We start from the raw sequence: 21,424 nt of genomic DNA on the forward strand, positions 1-21,424 counted from the left end.
ACCAGATTACTTCTTAGTGGTAAAAGCTCGTCATAGGACTGTTCTGTAGCGCTTAAGCAACATTCATGACTCAGCAGTAACTGACTGCTTTCTCTCTAAACAAAAAATATGATGGAACACGGATCTCTAAATTTAGCTTAAAAAAAAATCAAGGAGAAAAAAGCAACTCTTTGGTTAGACTGAATTCTTGCTTACATGCACAGCTCATGAAGTCCTCCTGATTTGAAGAGTAAAATGAAGGAACCTCAAAGAAACAATTTTATAGTGCTACGTTTGGAACGACTGAAAATGGTCTCAAAATCCAAAGGAATAGCACGTACCCTTTTCAACTGACAGATGATATTCATGCTTCAGTCAGGCTTTTTTTCATTGCTGAAACAGGTGTCAAGCAGTAATAATTCACTCTGCTTCCTCAGTAAATGTTTGTCTTCCACTAGATACCCAGTCATACAGGATAAATAATTGCTACAGGAGCCTTAACTGCTTGCATAAACAAAAATGTAACTTTATGGACCTCATCATTTGCATGGCCCAATGCCTAAATAAAATAGGAATTATGAAGCATTTACTTTTTATTCCACATGATCGTAGAAGATGACTTTATTAACTGTAAACATTGTTAGTATTTTTACTTCTTTTATTCCTATATAGTTTATTTCACATATAGCAAATTTCCAAATTACTATTTTCAAGAAAAACAAACTAGAATTTCTGCAGATCTTCTCTTATAGCTACATCTAGATAGACAACATAAAGAACAAGGCTAAATGGTACATAAATTTACAATGCATTTTAAAATTTGTTTAAGGTGAAGGAGAAAACAAAAGAGCTCAGATTAGAGTTGCTAGTTCACATTTTGTTACAGTAAGCAGGGTCTCAACTGAATTTATATGAGTATCAAGGCATATAAAGTGAACTATATATGTAGATCTACATTCTTTTGTCAGAACAAGTAAAACTTCAAAAACACTGAAAGAATGTTGTGAATACAGCAGCATATAAAGGTACTACAGAAGAATGCTTTTGTCTCAACTCCAATATGATATTATTCCAATTTTTTTCTTGCATTATCATGAACTAAAATCAAAACCCAACCAAACAGGAAAAGAAAAGAGGATGACAGCAGAACTTACTGCTATATGTAAGGACACAGCTGGAATATCCTAGCATTGCCATCACGTAATCTGAAACTAACTTCCAAGAATTATGAATACACTCTAAGTTACTAGAGTCTGAGGCTATACGACAAAGGAAATTCCTAAGAATTAGACATGGTAGGCCAGGTCTTTTGGGAGAGTGCTGTTCATTTTTCCCCCCCTTGTAAAGTCAAGCAGTAGAACCTTCATTGCATACAATGAAACATGAATTAAGCTAAGTCACAGCTTCTGAAATGCTGTACAATACATTAAAATTTATCACATTTTTAAAGCACAAAAAGTTACTGGAAGTTATCATCAGACAATGTCTTAACAGTAAATTCTTTTCACCTGTGCAGAAGTTCAACTAACTTTTTCAAAAGTTGTTGTTCTCAAGGCATACAAATATTCTATCAGTATTTTGCTGATAGAAATTAAACTGCGTACATGTACAGATGCAGACCACGTCTGTGCACTAGTCTGGATCCCAGTTTGAACAGAACCTGCATTCTAAGTGCCTTATTTGTAACTTTCTGATATACTCCACTCTAAACAGCCTTACAGGCATGCAGTAGGCTCTGCAGTCAGAATGTGCATGATTCGTGATGCAACTGTGCACAACAATTCCTTCTTTCACTTGTAGAGCTGCCCCTTATTCAGGAGGATTCAAGCTGAAGCTCGTAGAAGATGCCTGTCCACATAGGAAATGAGCAGCAAGCTACAAATTTGAGGTGAACAACTAGTGAAAGACACAAAACTGAACTGTATAGAAAAAGATGAGAAGAAAATATGCTCCCCCCCCCCCCCCCCCCCCCCCAACAGTACTACCCTGAACTTCTAAATGAATTCCTGTGGAATACATTGATAACTAGTACTTGTGTTTGCCATGTGCTGAGGAAAACAAAGGCATTAACCTCACTAAAAATATCTTGCCTGAAGAGTTCAAGGCTGGCTATGAGAAGGTTTGCTGTTTGGCAAGAAGAAACAACTCACAGTGGGTAAAAAACCCGAAGCCTAACATCTGCAGAATACAACGACAAATTACTGAAGTTTCACAGAGGTACCCCTACTTGCCCTTGTAAATAACTAACGGTGGCCATTCATTTCATGCAGCTTAATATCCAGTAACATTCCACGGTTCACCAATAGAACAGGCGGGGAAGCAGGCACATGTACAAGGGAACAAAATGGATGTCCAGATAGATTAGCATCTCTGATAACAAGCAAATAACTACCGTAGGTTACTTGTAAGAATAAGACTTTATAATGTTCCCAGCTTGAGGCATCTGTTTCTTCTTCTTAATTAGTTACTACGTAATCTTAAATCCTTGTCTACGTTAAGGCAACGGTCATGGCATTGAGACATACAAATTTTCCCAAGTAATCAAAATTCTTGATACGAACCTTCTAAGAATTTGTAAAACCCTTGCATTTTCTCTTTGAATACCCAATCCACATCTTCTTTAAAGTTGGGGAGAAGAAAAAAGGTTGATTGTGGTTACATTCAATCAGCAATTAATGCTTATTTTCTGACTTCCAGCTGCTATATATTTCTATATGATCAGCTGTACCCCTTTTCTAGCTGATTTCAGTGACACAACGCAGACTTCAATCCTGAAAATGCCCAGGTGTTTTACTTTTCATGACTAAACAACCTTACACACTTGAAAATTACTTGGACATGGGTCTACTTGATAGGTAAAGTTAAATAAATTTCTTCAGAAACAAGATTTGCTCTGCTAGAAACATGCAAAAATGTGAAACATATATTCAAAAATGCTCTTTGCATTAAAGCAGCCCTAAGAATATTTAGCAAAAGGTACAAGTAGAAAAAAAAAGAAACTGATGCTTCAAGTTGGAAGAAATGCTTGAGTGCCGGACAAGAAGGCACAGTGAAGGGAATAATTCTTATTCACAGGCAAAATTAGTCAATGAAAAGCCTCTTTTCTAAACTAAGTAACTGTTTTTAGTTCTCAAACTATTTATACAAGCAAGCAGTTTGAATATGGTCAAACTCAGCTTGCATGTCTAAAACATGCCTCAAACAGCACAGGTATTATTCATTTTGTAATCAAAAGGAAAGGAAGGAAAGTTAGCTCACCGACAGTTGATTTAAAAACCTTTTGAAGATTTATGTGCATAGGTGGTAAAATAGTCCAAGCTCTAGAGTCAGGAAAGACTTACACACCCCCTTTTTAACATACAGATGAAGCTGAAGATTTATTGAAAAAACAATTAGAAACTGTTAGAAACAAACTCATTCACAGTTTGGTCTGCACACCTCTGTCCAGATATTCTGGTTAAGAAGATATATTGTAAACCAAATTAATACCCTTCTTTCCTGCCTTCCACTTTGTTTCTTTAATGACCTCATAGACCTTGACTTATCTTCCACTAATTAGGAGAACAGTTGCCAGGTTTTCACCTTCGGAGTACAGATAACGGTGTTATCTGTACGTGGGACCCAGTTTTGCAGTATACTGGAAGTGTTCCTCCAAATAAGCTGTTTTGACATAAATTCTAGTAACGAGAAGCATTTGTGTCCTTAATGTAAACGGTGTGTTCTCTAAAAACTACCCATGATTGTCGATTAAGTTCTACGGGACTTTGGTCACAGAGAAATGTGCAAAGCCTTGAAGCCTCTTTAACATTTACTGTATTTTGGAACAGAAAGCTTTTAAAAAGGACCATAAACTGAAGCCGTATGGGGGCACGCCATTCAAATCCATGCTTGTGTAAACATTATTCACACAGGGTATTTCTAACCCTGACCACTTCATCACACCTCCAACTTGAAGCTCCTACAACTTCTACATCTATGCACATGTACCATTCAATGTCAATGTCCCTTTAGCCAGGAAAGTGTAAAGCAAACAGATATAATACCATTTCTTACACATGATAATCTCTTTTAATATCTACAAAAGACTTTAAGGAACAAAAACCTAAAGGTAAGCTCCGAAATTCTGAAATCCATAGAAAGGCACCTGTCTTTTTTTTTTTTTTTTTTACATTTGGCCTTTGTGCTTTCACACCACAGGTTAAAAATATGTGAATACAGGTAAAACATTATTGAAATCGTAATTATTAAGAGTTCAAGTGCTAAGTCACAAACTTTAAAAACAATAGTATTAAAAGTGTTTTGCTTTGATTGTGTATTATGTGAAAGTAAAATAAATTCACATGTACTTAATGACAAATTTTACTGCACTTCTAAAGAACTATCTTCAAAAATACACTTTGCATGGTTTCAAATCAGACAGTTTATAATTAAAAGATTAGAACAATTTGTTTGGGTTGAAAAGACATTACAAAACAAAGCACTTAAGATTATTGACCAAAATATTACAGCCAAGTATTTCAGAAATTTGATATCATCTTTCTTGGGTCATGATCCAAAGACTGTGATACTTGCCTATAAGGTCAAAAAAGGCTAACAGCCCTCAAATACGTGTTTTTTTTAAAGCAAGGCTGCAACTACAAAAATGGGTAAGAGTCAAGTAGAACAAACATCTTGAAACAAATTAATATGAAGTGAGGTATGGTAGTGTTGAAGTGCTACAGTGGATTTCTGCATATTCAAACTTACTTCAGGTCAACTACTTTGAAGTTTGAGATCAGTAGACTGCTGACTGCTTGCTGCCATCTTTTGTCGTATGACCCTATGTTAGATGTCCAATAGCCGCAGAGAAGATACATTCAATTAAGCACAAACTAACAACGTGGTCAGATATGAATGAGCATATCTGGCAATTTAGAAGGCAAACTGTAAGTAAAAATGCAAGCATACAACTTATTCATAATAAATACATTTCCAAGCATTTAACATTATCAATATTTTAAAAAGAATTTAAACAATAAATGCAACTATTTTATACAGAACTGTACCATTTATTATACACACAAGTATATCAGTTCCCTTTGTTTACAAAGGCTGGTTACAGATATATGGAATGTTACAGTACCATCTTGCATAAAATTTTAGTACAATTCGTACTTCAAAAAAAGGGTGCAAAACACCAGCCTAATAAATTTGACTGAATTGAAATATTTTTAATTACATCATTAACACATACACAACAAGCTGTACATAAGCCCACTTTTCAATCACCACTTCAAGATACTGTAGCAAGTACATTAGATTATAAATGATTCCAACTATTCAGTTAAATTTATTAAAGGTTTGCACTGCTACTCGCTCTGGAACCTTTGAGATACAGCCTGTACTCATGAATTACTGAGCTCTTGTTAGTACAGTTAAAAGGCAGTCAGCACTGGTTGCCAAAGTACTAGTCACAAGAGATTTCCTCAGAGAAACTTCACCTGGGAACAAACATTTCTGGATACTTCTTTTCCTTCGAGAATACAAAAGAAGTTTTATGGGGTCAAGACTCTCCGTTCTGTACCTTGGATGCTGGTGGATGCATGAAGTCCTTAAAGGGAACCAGTGCCTCTTTCAGAGCTGAGCACACTTCTGAGGATGAGCAGGTGATACATTCTACTAAAGTCGGGTACAAGGCAATAACTTGTGCCCACGTGTTAGCATCAACTGCAATGAAAAAAAACCCCAGACTGAATCACTTACTACTGTCTAAATTCTTACAGCATACTTTTTTTTTAATACCTGTATAAACAAGAGCACATTCAGGTGCCTAAACATAGGTACCTAGTGCTACACGGACACTATGACACTGTACAGGGCTCTCAGATATGACGATGTATTTTTGCAGGAGAGCCACACTTTTTTACAGCAGCAGCTGGAAGCCAGATGGTACACCCATGAAATGGTGCTACACACCTGTGTTTCTACATATAAGTCATTCACTATGTTTTCTGGATGAAGAACTGACAAACTGAAGATAATTCTCTCATTAAATCTGTAATGCACATACATTTTCTGCCTGCTTTTCTCAGCTATTGACAGAAAGTTGTATTGGACACATTTCACTTTTGGAAACTTGTCAGCAATGGGGCCTTCTATTAATTTCAAGTCAGTCCAGATTAAAAGAGCTAAGAAAGCAGAGGGAGAAACACTGGACCAAGACACAAAAATATCCATGGTAAAGTTTGTTAGTCCAACAAGTAAAATTAAAGATTGTATCATGAATCTTATTTATTATGCCACTTCCTTATCTCTGTTTTGGCTCTGTTTCAAAAGAGAACAAACTCCTGATTTCAGAAAACATTAATAACCTTCTTAAATAAAATTATTAAGAGCTAGAAGAAGTGGGAATAAAGTGATTCTCTAATTTTTCCAGTGGCTCTCTTCATAAGAAAGTATGCAGGAGGTCTGACAATCAGTACTGTATGAGGCCCAGGTGAAGAATTTCTCTCATGGCAGGAAGAGGGATTTGGGGAACAGTCCAGCTGAGTTGGCTACTCTAGCCCTCCAAGAGAAAGGCCCACCGAAGTTGCACTTCAGTTGTCTTCAATGTTTGCCAAAGTGCTTTATGTATCCTGGCATAGTTCTGTCCTCAGCCTTTTGCCATCAGCCTTGGAAACCACATTATCATAAATCCAGCTGCTCAGTGATGCTGCAAGTGAGGCACTGCCTCTCCAGCAAACCCACTTGCCTGTGTTTTTCTGGAAAGGCTGGTTTGTTTGTTTCAGGATTGGGAAGATTCTTCTGTTCCTCATAATATCAAAAGCAGGGAGGCAGAGGGAAGTGTTGTATATGCAATTCTGTCAGAGTTTCAGAATCAAATACAGCTGGTTTAAACAAGACTCCTAAGTCTTCTGGTGGGAAATCTCTATGCATATAGCAGGGGCAGCTTACAGGAGGAACAGGATGCACAACTATAAATTTATTAATTTTATTTATATATATATATATATATATATATAATTCAGCCCTTTAAATATACCTGTCAGCCATTTACTTGGGGATCAATAAGCTAAGACAGCTTTTTCAATACGGAGGACAGGTGGTACTAGAGCAGAAGGACAGGGAAAGCAAGACTGCAAGTTTAAGTACACAGCAGCCTGCCCATGTGTTTAACTTGTACACCCCTTTAATTGCACTGCAGGGTCTAGCAAAACTACATATACTTAAGAATCCTACTAACATTTTATGGAATGGTTTTTGTTTGTTTTTAGAAGATACTAAGCTCGCTCTAATAAAAGACACCATCAATTGAAGCCCCCTATTTTATCAAGCCTATCTTAGGATCTTACACTTCTAGGTCTACTGGAAAAACTCTGTGGGTTTTTTTTTTTTTGTCTACCTGCCACCTACATATACACAGAATTACCCAATACTGAATTTTACAAATTACACTTTTTTTTCAAATTTATGTGAAAATTACTATATGAAAGAATAAAGATGTCTTTGTAGAAGATACAATGTTATCTTGTTTAGAACTATGTTGTTTAACAATAACTTACCATTTTCAGGTTGAGTTTTTTTAAGTGAATCTATGAGAGTACTGACAGCTTTTAAAACAAATATGATTTCTGTTACTTGTTGCCTAGAAAGGAAAAAGCACAAACAGTCAACTACTAATTTTTGGTTCAAGAATATAAGCTTTTCTATGAAACTTACACAACACTAAAAAACATAGGTAATTGAAACAGCTGCAATGAAGCCTACCAAAAAAAAAAAAGGATATTTAGAGATTAAGGTTATAATTTGTCTTTAATGTTCCCACCAGCATTGCTGCTGTCTCAGCTAGGATAGCTTTAAATGTCACACTGGAAACACTTAACGGCACACACATCTCAGTCTGAAAATACTCATGTACATGATTAACTGTAACATGAAAATAATCAGTTCCATCATTCATGATCAAAACCTTCAAAAGTTAACTGAAATTTAAATAAGCTCCCATTTTAAAGAATTTCCTGGTACTTCAGTCAGTTTTTCTGTTTCAAGAACAAGTACTTGAGTCATGATTCACAACATTGCTGTTTGGATATTTTCTCTTATTTTTGAGGTCACTCCACCTCTCAATTTAGAAACTATATATAGCTCTATTGGGAATAAAGAGAAATCAGATTTCAGAATTATTATGTTGTAGGTATCAGAACCATTGTTTCAATAACTGAAACTATTAGTTTCTAAATCATATTCCTACTGTCTGTGTAACCGCACCAAATGTGACCCATTATTATTCAAAGCCTTTTCAACAAAAAATTGGTATAAACATTTTCTTTGAAATGTCTTCTCCAGAAATATTTCCCTGTCTTTAGATTTCACCCACACACACTATTTTTTTAAGGACTGAGTGATATTTTGAATGAAACCTTCTCAGAGTACTGGTAATATCTTTCATTTCCTAAAGACAATGTACGTACCGTGGAAGAGGACATTTGCCACTCAATCTCTCATCTTCTATGTAGCGATGCAATACATCCTGTGACCTTTTCAAGAGCACAGAAAGTGCCATTCTAGAGATGTAGCCTTCCTGAGGAGTTGTGACTTTATTACTGAATGAAAACTGGAGCAGTGTTTCAAAACACACCTTAGAAAATTCCTCTCTCATTCGAATATCTATTTCAGCTTCTGTCAAAGTAAAATGTCACATTTAATTGTGCAGTGTGCATGCCAATATACTAAATGTTGCATTTCAATCAATTTATTATATTTTGCAAAAAGGTTATCACTCTTGTAGTATTAAAAAACATCACTAGTGATAAGAACAATTATTAAGAATACATTTGAAGAAAAAGTGACTGTGCAACAATCACAACAGTTCTAAAAAGACAGAATACGCAACACATTCAGTAACATGTCACCTACTTGACATTGCTTTAATAAAAAAATTATGAAATCAATTAAAAAAACCCAGCAACCCCAGTTCTACACCATAAGTACTAATAACTTGGTACTGTATAATCCAAATACTTTTCTCTGTCATGGCTTATGTCCATTTTTTTCATCTTTCCCAAAAAACTATAAATGCTTTCCTCTTAACAGCAGAGAAGGCATCTGGTTAGCTACACCATGTAGTTATGCTAAGGTCATTTAATTTTTAAGAACATGGTATTATGTCTGTCTTACAATTTTCTGAAATTATTGTTAGAAATATTTCAGCTGGCACAATGCAAAACAAACTACGTAAAAAGTATAAAGTAACAAAACTACGCTATTATATATGATACTGACTAAGAAGTAAGGAAATAATTTTTAAAAAAATCACAAGGAATGCTCAGCAACTTCCATGAAATAAAATATAATCTATAAAAACAAGCTGGATAGCAAACAGTTTATACTGAATACATGCCATGGAACTTCAAGTCTTTATCAGAACAAGTACTCAACATTTTCACTACTTTCTAGTAGATTTAAACACTGTTATCTTTTGTCATTCAGGTACCATACCTGTGAAGGAGGATGACTGAGAATGTATTGAGCCTTTATTAAGCATCGTCATTATTTGACCAACAAATTCCTTAGGAATAAAATTAGCATATGGCAGTATCTCTGTGCTGATAAGCTGCACCACCTAAAATAAATTGAATATATTTATATTGGTGTTCTGGATATTAAAGTAGTAATTCTAGCACGAAGAAGACAGAAACATTAAACGAAGAGACATATCTAATGAAACTTCACAAAATATTCCAATGCTAACTTTTACAATTTGCAGATATGTCTAAGAATTGCCATCTTGCATGTAACGTTAAACTTTAAATAATAACAAGTTTTTCCCTCCACTTTTGTCGGAGTCTCTGAAGCAGTTACCAGTCATATTTCACTGACATTTGAAGTATATTCTTCAAATGGAATTTATGGTTTTGAAAAGAGAAGATCCAATATTAGGAGTCTTTCTCTACTTCCACTCAATTCCATATCCTCCCTATGACATTAACAAATATATCATATGCTTACAATGAGACATCTGCAAAGCAGAACAAGCGAGTTAATTATCTAAACGAGCTTAAGGCAAAGAACATTAACTGAAATGCTTTCTATCCTTGGGTTTGATGCTCCTGCTTAGGAACAAAGTGGGTTTAGATCTCCATAAATTAAGGCATTAGACCTCAAGAGTACTGCTCACTGCAGGCAGAACCACTCCCACTTTTCATCCAGAAATCTCTGTATGCCAGCTGCCACTCTGGAGAGATGACAGGTGATCAAACCCACAGATACTGCCATATCTTCTCTGCAAGCCCTTCTACTTTGTACCCTTAATCCCTGGGCTGCCACACCTCTCTGTGCTGGAGTGAAAGGGGACAAGCCCCTCTTCATGCCAAGTACCATGTTCTCTTTAATTTTCTTCGGTGTTATCCAACCGAACATGCCCTCTTTTACAATTACAGCTGTCTCTGTACTGCACAAACAAGACATTTCTTCATTTATGCACAAGCTTTTCAGTAGTGAGAACACATCTGGAGGGCAACAATGTCACTGTTGGCTGAATACCCCGCCTCAACATGGAAAGCACTCCATGTTTAACTGTCAGCTTCCTCCATGTATACAATTACCTGTGTAATTGCTTGGCAATAACATACTAAATAAGAAACATTGTGGTTTCGCCACTTTACGCTGTTTTGAACTTCAGAGTTTTTGGCATGCCCCTTCCTACTTTCTGCATAACTCTGAAGCAGCCAAATTCTGAGCCTATGCTTTTCAAAGAGGGAAATGGTATCACAGGAAAAATAATGAATGGGTAACTTCTCAAAAAATTATTTCAGAACCAAATGCAATCTGTGAATGTCACCATCTCGTTACGTTTGACAATATCACAGGAAAAATAATGAATGGGTAACTTCTCAAAAAATTATTTCAGAACCAAATGCAATCTGTGAATGTCACCATCTCGTTACGTTTGACAATATATTTGTTACAGTCTCCTTACCTCAACATCAATACTCTCATTCTTCTGAAATTCTTGAATTGAAAGATTATCAGGAGGTGTACTAAAAATAAACATGCTATGTTATACTTTTAAATTCACAACGTTTAAGGAGATAAGTCTGGGGAAATGCATTACATTTAAAGTTAATACATGCATCAAGTTGGTACTGTTATATGGCAATGTTATGAATATCTTATGAATAATGATGATAAAAATGATTCAAAAGATACAAGTAGTAAAACACTGAAACTGAAGAGTTACAACTGATGGACCAGATTAAGGACTTGCACCACCAACACCATTTTTCATATGCATCTCAAAGCAAACTCTCATATGTGCAAAAGTCACTATATCTGTTAAGATGAGTCTGTGAAGGTATGATCAGGGGATCAGTTTTTTACATTTTACTTTTTCTCTCACTACGCAAGATAAAGAGACTTTTGAGTACATCTAAAAAATTACATTTTCTTCTGCATTAATGAAACACACTTTTCATTAATGGGACATTATTTTTCCTTGATAACTGAAATTATATATTTGTTCTCATTCTTAACAAATTTTATGAAGAGACAAACTCATTTTACAAACAATAATTTTGAAGAAATTCAGAACTTTCTGCAGTTCTTCCATTGTATATAAAAATTACTTACAGATGAAATGTCCAGAAATTATTCAACCATGACAATTACCCAATACTTTACAACATCCTACCTTACCTGCTTGTAAATTTGGAAATCTTGTACCATTTAATTGCAAATTTTATGCCAGCCATCTGTCATGCAGTCTTCTGTGGCGAAATTTTATCTCATTTATTACATCCTTCCCTGTACACACTGGACTACCCATTCAGCAAATTCAAATTCCTTTCCTTTGCTGGATTATGCTTCTGCTGAGTTATTGGGTGAAGTTCCTCAGCAGGACAGAAAAAGGCCTCCTACTCAAGACAGCAATCAACTACTTCAGCTGATGTACTGACATCAGTGTTTTAGTCTGTATCAGACATGGGCTTTTCAAATTAAACTTTTAGACATCCCCGTTTATAAACCTTGGTTCACATCTGACCTTAGAGTGCATAGAACTGGATTCATTTTTGATGAAACTAAATTTAAAAATGTATTCTAAACTCTCGCACATGCTTGCATGACAGGAAGCCAGACTAGAGCTACTCTGAAATAAAATATCTCAAGTGAGCACTCTGTGGGTGATGGATCCTTATCATGAACTGTTTTGCTTTACAGATCTGCTCCTACTGCACTTTGCAGGCTGGGAAATCAAAGGTACTTCACAAAATAGATAAACTCCAAAATACTTTGTTTATAATCCCATAATCACAGATCGCTTGCTAAAATCTACACAGATTCAACATACAGTTAGTGAAATTACTAGAAGAAAAACAGACTATAAGCCAATGACAACCCGTGGTATAAGAGCTTTCTGAGTTACGTAAATTGGGAGGCTGAAGGATTGTATCATGAAAGTATTATGTGGTCACCCTGCACTCTTCCTTAGGCATCCCACTAATCCAACAGAAGCAGCAAATAGGCCTACATATGTGTCTGTTCTGACCAAGTTACACTGCCCTCGTTTTTCTGACATAGACCAGAAGTCAGAATCCTCACGCCTATGTCTCTCTGAAATATAAAGACAGTTGCAAAACCCACTGGAATGTGGGTTCAGTTTCTCCACAGTGTGTCATGTGCACTGATGGTAAGAAGTTAGTGCATGCAGCTAATGGAATAACCAGTAGCATTAACAACAACAATTAGAGTCAAGGCACTATAAAAGGTCAATTTAATTTCCTATCTCAAATTCTCTCCTTCTTCCATAATTCTACATTTTGCCTTTTTAAAAGAATTATACAACATCTTCAAGCTGTGGAACAGTTTGGAAATTTCACCATTTCAAAAGAACAGTTAGAAATATTGGAATTAAGATTGTCTGTGGTACTTCAACTTGCTGCTACTGTGTATGTTTGTGTGTCACGATGCATCTTACATTAGATGATGCTCCCCCCCCCGCCCTGAGAAATCACCTGATTAAGTATACAAGATAGTCACTACTGAGAAGGAAGGAAAATGCTAGGGTCAATCTGCCACAACATTCCCTGCCTAATTTATGGCAGAATAAGCAGATGCAAGGAAAACAGCGCTCTGGACTGAACAAAGAACGAAGCTGTTCTGTAAGCAGAGGAATTGGTGCGGTACTGTAGTGTCAAGCAGACTGGCATCCTTTGGCATATTTCCTAACTCCGTCCCCAGCCCCCAGCTTTTCCTCCACCTCATATCCCTCCCCAGGAAAAAAAAGACATGTGGTGCGTACTTCAGAGCAAAGCACGTGCTCACTGGCAAGGCAGCTGCCAAATATACAATTGTGGACCTGTGCCAGCCTTGTCCTCACAAGGGTACTTGTCTGGGCCTGTCTTCTCCATCCCATTGCCAACTATAATGAAAGGTTTAAGAACTTTGGAGGCTTCTAAATCTTATTCAAATCTGGTTAGTTTAGCTAACAGGTTTTTGGTGGCTTTTTTTCCCCAGTGTTCCTCTATGTTGCTGACCAGGTAAGATTTTTCCAAAATAGGCTTCTTTCCCCGATCTTCTGGCTGCTTAGCATGAGACACCTAAAGTTCAGTCTGCACACCTATAGCTAATTTTCAGTTTTGACAATTATGACAGTAGGTGCCAATGTTTATGTTTGAAAAATAAATGTACCTTCCTTTCTCAAAGGGACTTTATGTAGATAACTTCACCATTGTCTGTGAAACACTCATGTGTAACATACATGACTAGGAAAAAACAAAAGAAAAAAAAAGAAATACTGTGGTTATTGGTGGTTTGTGTGTTAGGCAGTCAGAAAGGTTGGAGGTACACATTGAAAACAAAGAATAAATTAAATATTAAGTAGCTGTTCAGTCAGTACCTTTTGTAACACGAAGAAGCTACCTATGCAAAACCTTTAAATAAACTATTATGATGCATACAAATGCAAGTCATGTAGAAATACATGGGAAGCTTTGATTCTGACACTTCCTAATTTACAACTGACTGACTGTGAGCTGAGATTTACTTTAAAGAGATGTTAAGACCTTTCTGTCCAGTCATCCACATCTGATCTGCCATATATACTACAGATTACGCTACATACTTGTTCATGTAGCACATTATTCCCAGGTAAATAGTTTTTTCTAAGGTGTCTGTATGAAACATCTACCTAGGGGCCAAAAGCTTTGCTGGTCTGATGCAATACTGCCAAACCACACCCGAAGGGTCAAGAGCCAGGGAAGATAAGAGGCAGTGCGATATAAACTGTTGCTGGCTTTCCTAGGTACAGAGATTCCAGCCGCTGCCCACCATCCAAGGAGGGTGCTGGAGCCGTAACAACAAAGAGCTAACAGCCTCCCAGAGTCCTGCTGTGCACAGCAGCACTCTGCTCTGAAGCATCTTTTTGGAGGCTATTGATTTAATTCCCTCATGTAAGCACAGACTTCTGCTCTAGTAAATTATATATACACACACGTTTGTTGAATTTTATTTTATATAATGGCTTGACATGCTTCCATGAAAGCCTCTGGGAAAGAAGCATGATATGAAATAATAAACAGACCAGCCCCTTACTAAAAGACAATTTTATCTAAATTAAGTTACATTAAATGTATTAATTTTTAAATGTCGTTCTGATTTATAATAAAAATCAAGATTATTGAGCCTCCTCAGCTGTAGCTTGCTTTTTAAAGAAAAACAACAAAAACAACCCTGAAACTTACTGCTTGGAAGCCATTAATCCTCTATGACAGCAACATTTTCCTTCTTCCTGTACCTGGGCTCTTTTGGCTATATTTGAAATTTCTTGATGTACAAAGTGGCACAGACCATTTCTGCTGTGATCTGTACTTTTTAAACATGAGTTGACTATCTCCTCACATTCAGCCCCATAGCTGGCTTGAAATCCTGTTCCCGTCCAAAAGGCAGAGGCAAGACCACACAGAGGAGGTTCACTATTTTAAACACAGAGATTCACAGTGCTTTAGTTTAAGGGTTCTAACCACAGTGACCGCTTGCCTAACGAATGCCACCTCAGTTTCACCGGTGGAAGCAATTTCTAGAACAACAGTGATTAGAAGAACTATGAGTCAGACTAGAAAAATGTTTAAAATATTGATTAAAAATTAAGAACATCAGTGAAATAGATTTTTATCTTTCTACTCTATCCTCAGCCAGGTAGAGACTTGGAGAATGTGCATACAAAACCAAGACAATATGCACTGGGATATTTTAATGAACAACGGTAAAGGGAAAAACTAGCCAAATCTGTTATGCAGTGTTGCTCGGTGGACTGACTTCAATCAGACATTAGCAAGTTTTACAGAGATGCAGGCGTTTCATTTTTAGAACCATCCCAGCAGTGCTAAGTCAGCTTTCAAGAATAAAGGTCTGAAAAGCGAGTACAAAAGGAAGATATTTACCTAGCTTTGCATGAAGCCTGGGAAGATAATAGCATGGAACATGTAGAACATTAAATAGTGGAAAGTGTGGAGTATGAAAAAGCATACAAGAGTGGAGGAAGAAAAGGAAGTTTCTTTGTGCCAAAATATTTCAGTTTCCTTGAAGCAGAGAGCTGAGGAAAAATTACAGAACGCTGGCATAAAGTCAATTTTCAGCTCTAACTGTATTCAGATTTAACTGGATATATCTAACTATTCCTGTCATAAGGGGTGATACGTTGGATAATGGTAAAAATCTAGATAATGCAGTAATGCTTTTATTCTGTCTCACAGAGAGCCTCTTGGGGTGTCTCTGAATTGTATTTTCCAAATTCTTTGCGCGCCAGAACCTTTTCAATCCGTGCTGGTCTTCAGCAGTGCAGCCAGATTAGTACACTTCTGCACATGACTTAATAAACCCCCTGTCCTGCGTGGCATATTTGCAAGTTGGAAAGCCACCAGGGGTGACTGACTCACAGTTGCAGTAAACTGCAGTTATGGTCAGCAGGGTCACGAAAACCAAGTAAAGTGTACAAGTCACTAATCTAAGAGCACAGAGTGCTCTCATCTTCTCATCTGTAGCTTGGTCAATTGATTTTGGTGATACAGACAAAAAAACCAAGTACTACCAAAAGTTTTAAAAAACACAAGTCGTTGTTAATATAAAAAAATCAAGGAACACACCAGAAAACAGTTCTTACATCACATGGCCTAAAATAAAGGACCAACATGGACAGTTGGAAAGTGCATTCCCATTGCCTTCACCTATAATCTGAAGGCTGACATGCACCTCAACTCAGCAATAAATTTTAGCTATTATTTTCAAAACAGTGAATAGATTCTCCCAAATTATTCTGGAATAAGACACCACTATGATTAACATATATTTTTCTTTGTTACAGTTCTAATAGAAAAGACAATACAGTAAATTTGAAAATTCTGAATTCAATTTACTTAGAAATGGAACAACTACAAATGTAAGAGACTGACTATACTGCAATTACAATCCACTAAAACACACAATTTAATTTCAGCACAAAAGGGACAGGTTGCCCTATTTGCCATGGCTAGTTTCACAGCATCTTGCACAGAAGTGCAGGAGGACTTAACTGAAGGAAATCAGAAGAAAATTACCTCAGTGTGGGGAACTTCCACAGCTATCTCTAGAGCCCTCCTTGCATCACAGAGAGAGAGGCACACTTCAGGAGCATTGTGGGGAGGAGGAGGAGGAAGAGGATGAAGAAAAGGAGAAATGACTGCTATTACTGGCATGAGGCAGATGTACTCCCCTCTCAGCTTTAACTTTTTTTAGGACCACAAGGCTCAGGCTGATGGAGGGTTATCTGTCCTAAAGCTACAGGGTCGGGGCTCTAACTGTAAGTAGGAGAACCATGCACTTGGGAAGACAAACTGCTATTTAGAAAAAGATGGACACTAAAGGGGCAAAAAACCTCCCCCACACCCCAAACCAGACATTCAATAGCCATATAAACACACAACTACATCAGCAAAAATCACCTACTCATAACAAGCCCGGAAAACAGTAATGATAATGGCCATTAATTATAATCACAGGCCAGATTATCCTGCTACAGCCATAGGTTCTATAAACCTCTGGCCTATTTTTAATATTTTAAATTCTTTTGAACCTTAAAGTTTCTACATAAGAGAACAGAAAAGTTTCATATAACTTTTCTGAGAACATTTTTAATTTTGATGAAAATGCTGATCCCTAAAACACATTTTTGTACGTAAAATCATAGAATACACTCTGGTCTCTAAAGCTGAGAAAACATTTAAGCGAAGATAGACAAGTTGTAGGGCATCATAAATATTCACAGAAGTACTATTTTTCCTTTACCTCCAGAGAATATTCACCCATGTATGACAGCTGGCAAAAGCTATTAGAATTAATGCCAACAGTGATTGTTTCTAGCAGGCAACACGTTAAGATGGAATTTCTATGGTTGGAATAACTTTCAAGAAAAGTATAAATCACTTGCTGTAAATTAAGAAAAACAGACAACATATTTGGCCAAAAAGGTCATGCAGATAAAGGTGGATTATCTTGAATTACATTGAAGATCTGTGGTAATTTTACTTCCCTGGATTTATGAATGATTAATATTCAAAAACTGTAGCAGTGCCAGTCTGAATCAGCTAAAAACATGCAAAATGACTATGTTTCATCTGCTTTGCAGATATGTAGGAATAATTCATTTACAGCAAATAGTAGTTCATATTCCCAAAATAACTTCTAAATGAACATAAAATCTTCTACAACAACCTCAAAAACCGTCATTTTAATTTTGTATTCCCAACAGTTATATTGATTATAGGGTGTTAATTAATCTGGACTGCCTGTCTCAGAATGGAAGCAGGACTACTAACTGTAGCTGAAAAATAAAGCCAAACCAGATATTGGAAAGATTATTTTAAATTCAAGAAACAGTGAAGCATGAGAACAAAAACTTGCATGATTAAAGTGTCTTTTATGTAGTCTCGATGAGCTCTTTTATCTTAAGGTACTCCTACTATTCAATAATATTTCTACGAAGTAAATGGAAAAACAAAAGAAAAGTTTTTAATTAAATTGTCATGTAACCCTATTGATGACATTCCAAAACCATTCATTAGTACAAATATTTTCACTAATGAATTTGTCTCTAAAATTAAGTTTTATTAGTATTTATTTTTATCTGTTTGGGGCAAGCTGCTATTTATTCATCATTAGTAAATACAGCTGTGCTTGGTTGCTAATTTTTGTGTGTTTGCAAACTATGCACACACAAATACAGAACATATTAACATTAGAAAACAGTCAGGTTCTTCTGTACCTATTAAAAAGAAAGATTAATTTGTTACTGAAATCAACATACACGCAGAAAATCAGAGAATTAAATTTTTCATATTCCACATTGTCCTTTAATCGGAGACACTATCAGATATACTTGAACAACTCCTAAATGATGTTTACCCATAGATGTTCACAGAAGATGGAAATTCCATACTGCTCCTAAGCATCTTCTAGAATATCTAACCTTCCTCACAGTAAAAGGTTTCCTTAATGTCTAATCCAGACTATACTGTTGTACTGAAATGCATTTTTACCCATTCTCAAGGGACAATAAAAATTCTTCTCTAGAGCAATCTTTTAGAATATTCTGAAGACATATCATGTCTTCCTAATGATATATTCTTTTGGTTAAACAAACTAATAGATCAGATTGTTTAAGTCTCTGATTGTTATTGTTTTCCACTTCTGGACTTCTCAACCTGCACACATCTACAGCATTCCATTCCTGAGAGATTATGGATGTACTTAAACATCTGCCTGTCTGCCTAGTTACAAACCTGACTATTTAGCTACACTTTTCACAAAGTATTGTAAGTAAAGTGTGGTTAATTATTAAGGTGCAGTCAATTTACCTGTGTAGAAACAAATGCAAGAAAACTACGGGCTTCTAAGTGAATAGCAATGCAAGAAGTAATTTTCCAAAATCCATAGTAAGTTGACTACTTCAGGATGGAACTCAAGAAAAATAAATATAGTTAATGGTGTTCACCTTAACTCAAAAAAAAATTAAAAAAAAAATCATTGTTGCAACTCTGTTCAAAGTGAAAAAAGGAACAAATTGAGTATGTATCAGTAACTCTTTATCAAATCAATAGTAAATATCCTTGGGAGTCCATACAGAATTCCTTGGCCTGGTCAAAATAGCTATGTCTTGTATTCAAAGGTCAGTTGAGCTCTTTCATGCTCTGACTTTTCAGCTTTTAAATAAAGTTTTTTCTACTTTTCTACACTTTTTGAAGTAGACAGACTGGTTACATTTTTCATTCTTTCATTAAAATATTTTTTAGATATCAAATATCTCTACAGATAAGGCTATTTTTACAGAACTCTACTGACACATTTACAAATACTAAAATAAATAAATAAATAAATAAACTGTGTTTACCTTTTGGTGAATAAAAAGTCTTCAAAAGTATTTGCCAGCTCTGGCCACATACTGTCAAATTTTCCAGAAGATGCATGCTGCCTCGCAACAGGTAGTCCGATAGAGAGAACTTTGAGAAGAGAGGAAACAGCTAGCTTCCATGTGCTTTCAGAAGGACAGGAATATTTCAGACTAAGAGGTATTCTTAGTGTCTGCAAAAAGAAAGTTAAAATTTATAGTTGCTCAGACAAATCTAAGAATATGACAGGTTTCTGCAGAAGCTCTTGGCAGACACTGTCACAGATGATAGTACACATCCCTCCCTCCTTTTCTGCTGGTATACGAGATGTTCTTTTAAAAATGTAATTATAAAGATGATTTATATCCCAGCTGTCTAAAGCACAGGTCTGTTGCCAAGTACATGGTTAGAAGTCAGAGTTGATCCATTACCAATTAGACTGTGAAATTACATACTAATTTTCTTTTTCTGTATTGCCATCCACCATTTCTGCTAAACCTGATAAATGGGCTTTCCTAACATCTAACAGACTGTAGCCAGTTCATTATCATAAGTGTATTCTGGAAAGTTTAGTCCCGTTCCTAGAAAGCTATCCCAAGTGCTTACACGGTATAGGAAAAAAAGCCTCATTAAACTTTTCCTAATATGCAAAAGTTGAACTGTATACATAACCACTGCAAGACACCTGGTTGTTGCTGACCGTTAAACCACATGAAGTTTAAAAGCAAAAAGAGTTAGTGAAATTCTAAGATAAAGGCTGCAATACAACTCAAATGTATAGCAGATGAAAACAGCAAATTTTAAGCCTTTTAGATATTGAAGCTGTCTTTCTATCTATCAAAGAAAGTAATTAATGAGTTTAAAAACATTAAGCATTTATGCTATTTACACTGTACGTATTCATTTTAGAATTGTTAGTCAAACTAACTGAACCCGATATCAAGTTTGGAAAACCAATTATTTAATTTACATTTCAAATACACAGTGACTAAATTCAGGTATTACACATATGCTCCCAATGCTTTTAGTGAGGTCTTTCATTTGAGGAAAGCAAAGGGAGGAAAGATTCACTCTTGCTATCAAGTGTGAACCAACTGTAATTAACTCTCTATTGTCCAAAATTATTATGAGAGCTAAGATCTAACCCTAGAGATAAACAGAATCTTTTCTGCTGCTGCTGTTGTTCATAGGGGTCAAATCTAATTCCACTATCAACATGGGTTTTGGAGACATGAAAAATAATTTTTTAAAATTTTCATCTACTGCAAAGAATGACATTATTATCAACTGTGAACATTAAAGAATAGTAGTGTTTATATCAATTTAACCTATCCCATTAAAACAGAAGTGGAAAACAACTGCATTAACTTTGAAATACAAATATTTAATTCATAACAGATTCCAAATAATACCACGTAACTATTTTAAAGCACATTCGGGTTTCTAAATCTTTATACAGGAACAACCTGATGTCAGCCAAGTCATTACAAATAAACCTAGGTCGCATACATCTCTTTTTCCCCCAGACATTTACTACTACTACTATTATTTACGAAAAATTTTGCTAAAATGGAAACAAGGTCAAAAAAGAAGTTGAGTTTGGTAATTTCTCCTTAAAGGCACATTCGTGCATCTGTAACATTTCATAGCTACATCAATGACACACAAAAGTAATTAAAAAATCAAAAGCAATAGCTAGAGCGCACGTCCACAAAGCATATATGTCACTCTACAGAAACTGGTCTCTACTTCAACGCCATGTTTACCAAGAGGCCTGCTTATCAGATTCAGGTGCATAATACTTTAAAAGATTAATACTTTGTGGTCTAACACATTTGTTAATTTCTATCTTAACAGTGAAATACTGATGCTGACATTATCCAGCTAAAGAACAATACATATAGGCTAATCAATACTTTTGCAGCTTGAAAAGAAATTACTACCTTCTGCGTGTCTTCATAAAATTTCCATTTGTTTACTAAAGCTTTAGGCTTCCCAGAAAGTGTTTATCAATACTAGCTCAAAATAAAACTCATGACTTTCAATATGAG

General features: G+C 35.8%; 1 protein-coding gene across 3 annotated transcripts in view; it reads right to left on the reverse strand.

The window, feature by feature from the left end:
- Positions 1–4,024: 4,024 nt before the first annotated feature.
- The window catches only part of MON2 (MON2 homolog, regulator of endosome-to-Golgi trafficking), a 73,985-nt gene continuing 56,585 nt past the window's right edge, over positions 4,025–21,424 (reverse strand). For 2 of the 3 annotated variants that reach the window (XM_055807535.1, XM_055807534.1), the window contains 6 exons: positions 19,376–19,566; positions 10,937–10,997; positions 9,457–9,580; positions 8,430–8,637; positions 7,521–7,603; positions 4,025–5,685 (listed from right to left, as the gene is read on the reverse strand). In XM_055807535.1, the coding sequence (XP_055663510.1) occupies positions 5,522–5,685; positions 7,521–7,603; positions 8,430–8,637; positions 9,457–9,580; positions 10,937–10,997; positions 19,376–19,566 (831 nt within the window). In that variant the 3' untranslated portion in view covers positions 4,025–5,521. Of the gene's footprint in view, positions 5,686–7,520; positions 7,604–8,429; positions 8,638–9,456; positions 9,581–10,936; positions 18,251–19,375; positions 19,567–21,424 lie in introns of those variants that run through there. The other variant, XR_008747712.1, reaches the window with a different exon arrangement.

The sequence above is a fragment of the Falco peregrinus genome, chromosome 6 (assembly GCF_023634155.1).
Source record: "Falco peregrinus isolate bFalPer1 chromosome 6, bFalPer1.pri, whole genome shotgun sequence".
NCBI classification, from domain to species: Eukaryota; Metazoa; Chordata; class Aves; order Falconiformes; family Falconidae; genus Falco; species Falco peregrinus.